At 37.2% G+C, this 10,668-nt stretch overlaps 1 protein-coding gene across 2 annotated transcripts; it reads right to left on the bottom strand.

The window, feature by feature from the left end:
- Positions 1-277: 277 nt before the first annotated feature.
- nfu1 (NFU1 iron-sulfur cluster scaffold homolog (S. cerevisiae)) lies at positions 278-7,590 on the bottom strand. Of its 2 annotated transcripts, none has more exons than XM_016455051.1 (8): positions 7,484-7,590; positions 6,720-6,817; positions 6,501-6,636; positions 4,117-4,183; positions 3,921-4,038; positions 3,764-3,827; positions 3,100-3,274; positions 278-1,708 (listed from the first exon to the last, which is right to left on the bottom strand). In XM_016455051.1, exons 1-8 carry the CDS (start codon positions 7,540-7,542, stop codon positions 1,673-1,675), a joined length of 753 nt encoding a protein of 250 aa, XP_016310537.1. In that variant the 5' UTR covers positions 7,543-7,590; the 3' UTR covers positions 278-1,672. The 2 variants fall into 2 exon arrangements, with proteins under 2 accessions (XP_016310537.1, XP_016310546.1); XM_016455060.1 differs by having other exon boundaries at positions 6,720-6,802.
- Positions 7,591-10,668: the final 3,078 nt, after the last annotated feature.

Below are 10,668 nucleotides of genomic sequence, written 5' to 3'. Positions count from 1 at the left end.
AGCATTGTTACACCAGCTGTTGTTTGTGTAAATACACACACCGCCACCCCTTGATTTTCCACTGAGAACACAGCTCCTGTCTGACCTGAATATTGTTAGGCCCTCGATACTCACGGCGTCATCCGAAACGGAAGGGTTTAGCCATGTTTCCGTCAGAATTATGGCACAGCAGTCTCTCATCTCCCGTTTAGTAGTTAGGTCCAGCTTCAGATAGTCCAATTTATTCTCCACGGAGCGGACATTAGCAAGCAGAATGGATGGAAGTGGCGTTCATAGTTGCAACTCTTGCGTCATCAGAACAGGGTGTTCAACACACCACCGTTTCTGTTTAAAAAACCTTTTGCACCATTTTTGTTGGGGCTGAACGCAGCCCTGATCTCACTCGATCCGGCAGTAATGCTCGAGTCATGTTATTATGTCGCATAATTTTTATTGCTGTTTTCTCACTGATTGAGAAGGTGAGGATGCTTTCAATATTGTGTACAATTGATATGAGTGAGAAGAAACTCAGGTTTGTGAGTCTGAAAAAGAACATTGTCTCTGGAGTTTTTTTGGATTATTAACGCTTAAGTTGTTCTCTCGTTAGATGGAGTTGTATAAGATGATTCCTGTCTTCTTCAGAATGCATTATGGTGTTAAGAAAGAAAACAAAATGTGGACAATGGCTCGTCCAATCCCGCTTGTGAGCCACACAATGAATATGACACCTAGATAAAAGTATGCTACAAATAAAATAAAGACAAGTATAAAACAATTGCTAAATAAGATCAAGAACACACATTTCTGTTCGAGTATTCTTTTAATAAGCAAACTTATTAAGTGTTATCCCTCCTCTAGAGGATATAGTTTCTAACTTATCAAAATGTTCCTATGCAACAAAATCAATAATCCCCTATGGGAGCTATGCAGTGATTTGGTGAACAGCTGTTCACATTATAGTCACTGGAACACTGTATTGACCAATCAGAAGCCAAAACCAGAACTGTAACATTTTTAAACATTTATCATTCATATTTCCTGTTTTGTTTTTTATTATTAATATTTATGCATTTGATCCTTTAGAAGAGGCTAGCCACAGACCAAATAACTTCTACATGTAACATTTTCTTCTGTAAATAAAAAAAATATATATTTTGAATAATTAAAGGGCCATTTTGAGTAGCCAGTAATCAAAACGTCTTTCTTGAATAGCCACTAATCAAAACGTCTTTCAACATATTTGAAGTCCTTTTAATATAATTCAGTTATATTTATTCATTTAGCAGATGCTTTGCTCTGATACAATCAAGATTCCTGAAAATCCATTAAACATGAAACCAGGAGATTTCTAAAGAAAATATTTACATGCATCTGGGAAAATGCATATTGCAGCTTATTCACACATACATGAAATTCTGCTTTTTGTTTTAATCAGTGCAACGAGTGATAATCTATAAAATATTATGGATGACCAACCAAACATTGTCTACGCAAAAGTGCAGGCTAAAAACATTTCCTGCACACCTGATGTCTTAATATCAATGTCTGTAGCCAATATATGTTTAAAGGAGTGTGAGGACACACCGTTTTGTCCATTTTCCTTACAGCTGTGTAACTGAGTAGTCTCTACTAAACTCAAGACTCCTTCTACATGACTGGACGTTGATGGGAAAGAGGGGTGCTGGGTAATTTATTATGAAGAAAGGACATCCACATCCTCTTCCTTCACCTGCAAGATTAAAGGCACAGAATATTAGCACAGAAACACTTTATAACTTACTGCTGAGTGCATCTTCTCACAAAACCATAGAGGGACAGCATTGTAATAAAATTAATATCCCAAAAACTAGAATTCTGTCATTTACTCGCCTTCATGTCATTCCAAACTTGCATGACTTTCTTCTAGGGATGCACCGATACCACTTTTTTCAGAACGAATCCGATACCGATACTTTCATTTTTGGTACTCGCCGATACCGATACCTGTATTTTCGCAGCATTTGTCATTTTTTTGAAATATTGGGTACAGAGACAAAATAATAATAATAAGAAGAAGAAGAAGAAGAACAATCATGTTAGTTGGCTTCATTTAGCAAACAGATATTTCCTTCAGTTATTTCCACACTTAATTATACCTGTTAAAATGTATTGTATAAGCTTTTGTTACTTTCACTGTTCATTTTAATGGCACATTAGAGCTGCTCCATTGCAGCAGCTCAATACTGTAATCACAAAACATTTTCCTAAAATAATGCAGGGAACCACTCGTTATACGAGTACGCACGTACTATTTTGGTGATGTAATTTGCGTCACGCACACTGTACACGGACCCTCGCGTACGAATAAAAACCATAATTCTAAAGCAAGCTAAACATGCGCTGCACGCGCACGTTTGCATTGGTGCAGAATGAGAGAGACACTTAATAGCCCTAGCGCATTTCACACAGTCTGCTAGTTTCACTTTTGAAGCGGCACAGAGGTGCGCGCTCTCTTTCTCTCTCCCTCTCGCGAGGGAGAACTACTCGCGCTACCACCGAACTACAAACTTTCCAGTGATGTCTGTGAGATATTCACTCGACAAGCTCGCGCATCCGTGCAGCCGTGCGCTCAATCCACTCTGCTTATCAGCTCACGCACATCCGCTATACAGGCGTGAATATTGAATGTTTAACATTATATCAATTACTTACATGTAATTCATAGACATCCTTAATCTCTAATAACTCCATTCTACTCTCTGTTGTTCTGTTGTCAGTGTTTCTTTTTCTGGACACAGCTCTGTTCACACGGTGTGTGTGGTATCGGCTTTTGGTATCGGGGCATTTTTACGAGTACGAGTACAGGAGCGCAGTATCGGTGCATCCCTACTTTCTTCTGTGAAACGTGAAATTATATTTTGAAGAATGTTGGTTACCAACCAGCTTTGGTTCCTATTGACATCCATTGTATGGCCAAAAAGTACAATGGAAGTCTATGAGATCCAAATCTCTTTGGTTACCCACGTTCTTCAAAATACCTTCTTTCATGTTCCACAGAAGAAAGAAAGTCATACAGGTTGGGAACAACTTGAGAATCGTGTCATCATTGCTCACTCTCATTTCTGAGCAGACTATGCTCACCTGCTCGACTCCTTCCACCTCGGGAACGTAGAACTGCAGCATGTTCTGGATGCCGCTCTTCAGCGTGATGATGGAGCTGGGACAGCTGGTGCAGGAACCCTGCAGCTTCAGCTTTACAATACCATCCTCGAAACCCCGATACAACACGTCACCACCATCCTCCTGCACTGTGGGCCTGTAGTACACATGTAAATAGAGAAAGGAAGCTGTTGAATTAAGAAGAAATAATCAAGATTATGATTAGGACTTCACACTGCACCGACAGATGCAGTCCAACAGCGTCAGTCACCAGATGGCATTATGTCACTCCTCAGACAATCCAAGACCTGACAAATGCCGAGTCAACATGATCATGATGCGTGCTGAGCATCACAAATCAATCATTTACGTGGTTCAGATTCAGTTCAATATTCAAATAGTTAAAAACGGACCATTTACCCAATATTTGTATGTGCTACTATGTATATATTTATGCTTAATGCAAGTTGCTGTTTGTGTAGAGTGTCACAAATCAATCATTTCTGTTGTTGTGCTTCATTTGGGATGCTCACTTTTTGAGATATGAGAACATATATGACCTACTAAATTTGTATGCCATATAAAATTAAAAAAAAGTTAATTTGAAGGCTGCATTAAACGTAAGTAGAGTAATTTACTGTGGTACCTTATGCGTGTGTCCAGCAGTTCTTTAATCATGGCCACCACCTCATCGTCATCCTCAGAAGAAGCTGCAGACGTAGGGCATGCACAACATATTTAATGATCTTGGATTTAGTGAGGATGTTAAGATGAGAAGTAAAGAAGGCAAGGTAATGTTTAACCTGTGTCGGCACGTGGAGCATCTGCCTCGTTGACAACAGGAAGTCCAGAGGTGAAGAAGTCCATAATGGTGGCAAAGACGTCCGGTTTGATCACTCTCCACTCTGTTTGACCATCAGCCTGAAGGATAAAGAAATACAATTCTTAAAAAAAAATGAAGTTACATTCAAATCCTGTTAAAAAATGCCGGTTCTTTACCTTAGTAATGGTTATGAAGTCGGGACCGAAGAAGACACTCTTGACTCCATCTATTCTGAACAACTGCCTGAAGAATGAAAACAGTACCATCACTGGAACATTCTCACAAATGCATGTCTGGATTTAGAGCTGTTATATGCATTTTTTTTTTTTTTTTAGAATACCACACATAAAACAATCCCAACCGCCTGACAGATATCACTGAAATTGGCTTCCTGAGAAAACAGATATCCATCATGATGGTGTTTGCTTAGTCAAGCATCAATATTACTCCTGCTCCTGAGCCATTCTACAATTTAGGATACATTTCATGTCCACTAATGATAATAGTATTATTATTTTTTTTACAATTTTCTTCAGAACTATCATATTTGTCTATTAAGGGGGAGCTATTTAAGCTATTTAAATCTATTTAATTTTATAGATCTGAATACTTCAGGCAAACATGTGACCCTGTACCACAAACCAGTCTTAAGTCGCTGGGCTATATTTGTAGCAATAGCCAACAATACATTGTATGGGTCAAAATGATAAATTTTTCTTTTATGCCAAAAATCATTAGGATATTAAGTAAAGATCATGTTCCATGAAGATATTTTGTACATTTCCTACAGTAAATATATCAAAGCTTAATTTTTGATTAGTAATATGCATTGCTAAGAACTTCATTTGGACAACTTTAAAGATGATTTTCTCAATATTTTTATTTTTTTTGCACCCTCAGATTCCAGATTTTCAAATAGTTGTATCTCGGCCAAATATTGTCCTATGGTCCTGGGACATATATGTTTTTTATTTATTTATTTGTTTTTTAAATGAGAGAAAGCAAGGTGAAGAAAGTTAAGAAAATATGTTATATATTTAAACATAAAATAAACATTTAAAAAAGGTTTATACATTTTATTTACACTACCAAAAGTTTGGGATCAGAACAATTTTAAATGTTTTTTACAGGAGTTTCTTCTGCTCATCAAGACTGCATTTATTTGATAAAACATACAGGAAAAAAGTAATATTGTGAAATATTATTATGATGTAAAATAACATTTTTCTATTTTAATATACCTTAAAATGCAATTTATTTCTGTGATCAAAGCTGAATTTTCAGCATCATTACTCCAGTCTTCAGTGTCACATGATCCTTCAGAAATCAGTATAATATGCTGATTTATTATCAGTGCTGGAAACTGCTTAATATTTTTTTTGGACCGGTGATACTTTTTTCAGGATTCTTTGATGAATAAATGATTAAAAGAAGAGCATTTATTCAAAATATAAATCTTTTCTTACATTATACACTGCAGTTCAAAAGTTTGGGGTCAGTAAATTTTTATTCTTTCTTTTTTTGAAAGAAATTAAAACTTTTATTCAGCAAGGATGTGTTAAATTGATAAGAAGTGATAGCAAAGATTTATATTGTTAGAAAATATTTATATTTTGAATAAATGCTGTTCTTTTTAACTTTTTTTTTCATCAAAGAATCCTGAAAAAGTATCGCAGTTTCCAAAAAAATATTTGGCAGCACAACTGTTGCCAACCCTGATAATTCTAATAATAAATCAGCATATTAGAATAATTTCTGAAGGATCATGTGACACTTTATACTGGAGTAATGATGCTGAAAATACAGCTTTGATCACAGAAATAAATTAAATTTAAAAGATATTAAAATAGAAACCATTATTTTATATTGTAATAACATTTTGCAAGATTAGTGTTTTTTTTTTCTGTATTTTTGATCAAATAAATGCAGTCTTGATGAGCAGAAGAGACTTCTTTAAAAAAACATTACAAGTCTTACTGATCCCAAACTTTTGACCGGTAGTGTATATATATTTCATCTTAAAAATATTTACATATTTTACACATATCTGGAATGGTTACAAACAAAACAACCCCTGCAACTAAAAAAAATGGTTTATTACAGCCCCGTGTGACAAGCATAACTGCACTATTTTTATGATGCAAATATAGATTCAGAATTTCAGATTAACCTCATCAAGAAAATAACATTTGTGGTGCCATTAAAATTATGAAGTAAAAATGGTTGATTATGTTTCCTGTCAGCTAGGTTAGAGCCAATCTGACCAGAATATGATAAAGAGTTATGAACAGGTTCTTAGGATTTGGATCCATAAACAACAACCATGAACACCTATGATAGTGTGCAGTGACTTTTGAACAGACAATCACCATGAGAAATGTGTCTGGGGTCACTACTGGTGCAGAAATCACTTAAATTGACTCTAGATTTCTTACTGTTAAAAAAAAGAACTTCTCCTGTAGATCTTAATATGAATTATAACTGATAATGAATTAACAATATTAATCGGAAAATAAAATAGTGCAAAAAGTGTGTACTCTGGCTGAAATACAAACTCTACCTTGCCAAGGGTGAACAATAAGCATCTCTAGGTCCAGCGAAGTCCATAGTCCCTGCTTCCAGCACCATATGCCCAGGAAGAAACTTCAGGCTGTTTGGGTTCGGAGTGTCTTGGGTCTGAATAAACATGTTTCTGACTGATGAGATGAAAGAAATGTTACGATCCATTCCAACCAAACATTTTACAGTAGCATGCGACCTGAATCATGCTAACACTTACTAAACATAGCGGCTGTTTGCTGTGGAATGGGACTTCTGGCCACTTTGTGAAGGGGTGGTCTGGTGAGCCCTGTCCCATGGTAACTGCACACAGGATACCTTTGAGCACAGCGAATTATAATGCATTCAAAAGCAACTGTACAGATTTTCATAATAGGGCATTTTTCTGATATGTCCTACTAAGACCTACAATAACATATAGAAGAAGTGCCTTTACAAAAAGTATTGTTATATTCACTAACATAATAATACTTTCTAATAATATTATATTAATATAGCGTATTGTTCTTAGATTCTAAATTATAATATATTATTATAATTATTGGTAGACAGTTTCTGATAAATTACTACTACTTAGTCAAATAAAACGTAGGTATGTTGGCATTACAGCAAGGTTTCATGCTTGACAAACATTCCGTTATTATTGTGGTTTTTAAGGTTTCAGCTATAATTTAAAGGAGATTTTTGTAACGGGAGGTTTGAAATAAGCAACTTTTGCATTAACTTTGCCAGAGGCCAGTCTAGAAAATGAACAAAATATGTTCAAAAGTGTATAAAACAGTGTATAAAACTGTGCATTAACTTATGAATATTCGTGATATTGTTTGTCTGCATCTGCGTCATCAGACCTTGTCAGTGACTCTGAATATTACGAAACTCTTTGTAACGCAAATGCTTCACGCAACTCTAAGCACCTGACGGACGTTACATATAAACCCTCACTGACACAGAAACGCAAAGCAGCACAGCACAGTAACGACTCACGATCTCGTTAAAAGTGCAGATAAACTCCTTCCAACACCGACGCTCCTGTACGCGGCCATGTTTGTGAGGGCATTGAGACTTTGCGACGTCACATCCTGGATATTATGCGGGGCGGAAATCAGACAGTTCATAACAACACTCAAAATATTGAATTTTTAGGCCCAAAAGTTATTCGTCTCAAACTGCACCAAACATTCTATCCACGGCCAATGGTGTTATGTTTTTATGCTTTATACTGTAAAACCTGTATGTGTTGCATTAATAGAGATATGTTTAAGAGTGAATGTGCAGAAAATTGAGCCACCACTTAAGGAAAATTTCTAACCTAAAACCTGCTGCATCGCTGGCACTTGAGTCAAACAAACTGTTTGAATGATTCGTAAAATGAAACTGACTTCACTAGCTCCCTTTTACAATTCTGTACTGATGTAAAGAAAAGTCTTCGCCCAGCTGACAAGACAAACTTCTATCCTATTCTACTGGATTTTCTGTTTGTCTTGAAGGATTTTATTAGATTCTTCGAATGCTATTATGCTATTGTTGAATTATTTAATAGACCTCAAGATATAAAACTTGTGTTTGTAATAAAATGTATAATGTCCATGAAATCACAAAATAAACAACAGCGGCTTTCCCCTTGTCTGTGTTTGTTCCAGATAGACTGTCAGGTTGTGTGGGGATCTTTTTCAATGATTTTTCAGGTTGCATCATCACACCAATAGATGGTGAGTGTCAGTGGTGTAGTCCTAAAGAAAAAAAAGTGGTTAATATTACCCAGTCGTCCCCCAACCCCCTGTCCCACCACCACCAAAAAAAAATTATATAATAATGTAATATCAATACAGTGCACTCTAAAATTGGTCAACAGATTATTTTTCAAGTAGTCTGCATGACTTCCAGGTTGTTCCAGCCCAACTTTAATATTTGTAAATAATACACACCTAATTTATATAAGACACTGATATTTATTACTGAATCAACATTTTACTTCTATTAAAATTAATTAGAACTAAACATCTAAAGAGAGAAGTTCTTGCTTATAATTAGTAGGCCTATTAGTAAGATGGTGGTCACGAGAAGTAAAACCATGATAAATTACTATGGTGCTGCATTGACAAGCCTATGTATTGGCGTTTTCCAGTTTACATCTTCATGCAGTTTACATTGTCGTGGCTGTTTTCAGCCAGCATCACTAGAGAACCTTTAATGTTCTCATATATCACACGACTATAACAATAATGCTGTGAGTGTCTTTATGTGTATTTTAATAAACCCAGGAAAACTACATACATACCCTAAAATTGTTTAATGTCATGGAGCCAATGGGGAGTTATTGATAAATTATATAGTGGCGCCCTCTAGTGACTGAGAAATGCAATGTATATGTAGGCTATATTAAAGGGGTCATATGATGCGATTTCAATTTTTCCTTTCTCTCTGGAGTGTTACAAGCTCTTGGTGCATAAAGAAGATCTGTAAAGTTGCAAAGACTGAAGTCTCAAATCCAAAGAGATATTCTTTATAAAAGTTAAGAGTCAGCCACACCTACCTAAAACGGCTAACTTCGCGCTGTGGATCGCCGGATCGGCTTTCACCGTGGACGAAGCAGAGTCCAGCCCGAGGTCATCACATGTGGTTGCCGCAAGCCCTCTGGTCGCTCCTTTCTCTAGCCACCGGCCGTTCCTCACTCTAGCCCGCCGTGTGTGACGCTGTGTTTCATTGTGAAAGCTTGTTGTTTGTCATTTCTCCGATCACAAATGCAGACATGGTTTTATGTTTATGCGGCGCGATGCAACGCATAACTGTTCTTAAACCAGAATGCTTTAAGAACAGTTTGAGTTAAGTAATAATCTGTTAGGTTGGATTCTTCACTTTCTAACAAATAGGACACAGAGAGTGAGGGTCAATGGTACTTTGTCTGACTGGAAAAGCTCTTCTACTGGGTCTCCTCAAGGGTGTGTGCTGTCACCTTTATTATTTATTCTTTACACAAATATGTGTCAGAGCAGCTATGACAATAGAAACGTCATAAAATATGCAGATGATTCGGTTATTGTTAGTCTGCTTCAGGAGGATGAGATCGGTCACGGCCCAGTTGTCGATGACATTGTTCACTGTGTGAGAAATCCTACCTTTCATATTTAAAGGATTTGCCACTGATGATTCAAACGTGAGTTTTGAGCAGTGTAGAGTAGCGCTTGTTGTTTGTCATTTCTCCGATCACAAATGCAGACATGGTTTTATGTTTATGCGGCGCGATGCAACGCATAACTGTTCTTAAACCAGAATGCTTTAAGAACAGTTTGAGTTAAGTAATAATCTGTTAGGTTGGATTCTTCACTTTCTAACAAATAGGACACAGAGAGTGAGGGTCAATGGTACTTTGTCTGACTGGAAAAGCTCTTCTACTGGGTCTCCTCAAGGGTGTGTGCTGTCACCTTTATTATTTATTCTTTACACAAATATGTGTCAGAGCAGCTATGACAATAGAAACGTCATAAAATATGCAGATGATTCGGTTATTGTTAGTCTGCTTCAGGAGGATGAGATCAGTCACGGCCCAGTTGTCGATGACATTGTTCACTGTGTGAGAAATCCTACCTTCAGTTTAAACCTAACCTAACCTTCTCTCACTCTTGTGACTGCTGTGAGGATCGACTCGATCCGAGCAGGAGACAGACGTGCCTGCATCCTGGTCGAATCCTACACCACACCCAGATAAGTGGTCATCTGTAATGGAGAAAGCACACTTTTCTTGGTATTCAGTCTTAACCCCAACTCTTTCATGTGGGCGAGAATGACATCTCGATGCCGAACTGCCGTCTGCTCCAATTGAGCTAGTATCAACCAATCGTCGATATAATTGAGTATGCGGAGGCCCCGGATTTGCACTGGAGCCAGAGCAGCATCCATACACTTGGTGAAAGTGCGGGGTGAGAGTGCAAGGTCGAAAGGAAGAACCCGATATTGGTAAGTTTCCTGATTCCTGATCCTGGTAGAGTAGACTACAATGCCGGCTGTTCTGAGGATTTGCCACTGATGATTCAAACGTGAGTTCTGAAACCTCAGGAACTTCCTGTGTTGAGGAAGGATGGATACGTGGAAGTATGCGTCCTTCAGATCTATCGTGACAAACCAGTCCTAGGACCTGATCTGAGACATGACCTGTTTGAGTGTAAGCATCT

This window comes from Sinocyclocheilus anshuiensis, unplaced genomic scaffold (assembly GCF_001515605.1).
Source record: "Sinocyclocheilus anshuiensis isolate Anshui unplaced genomic scaffold, SAMN03320099.WGS_v1.1 scaffold449, whole genome shotgun sequence".
Classification (NCBI taxonomy): Eukaryota; Metazoa; Chordata; class Actinopteri; order Cypriniformes; family Cyprinidae; genus Sinocyclocheilus; species Sinocyclocheilus anshuiensis.
Note: the sequence above shows the minus strand (reverse complement) of the source record. Positions and strands in the feature narration are given on the sequence as shown.

Coding starts and splice junctions, on each gene's coding strand:
- nfu1 (XM_016455051.1), bottom strand. CDS start 7,542: ATGGCCGCGTACAGGAGCGTCGGTGTTGGAAGGAGTTTATCTGCACTT. Junction 6,818..7,483: donor TCTGCACTTTTAACGAGATC/GTGAGTCGTTAC, acceptor CTGTGCTCAAAG/GTATCCTGTGTGCAGTTACC. Junction 4,039..4,116: donor ACTTCATAACCATTACTAAG/GTAAAGAACCGG, acceptor TTTATCCTTCAG/GCTGATGGTCAAACAGAGTG.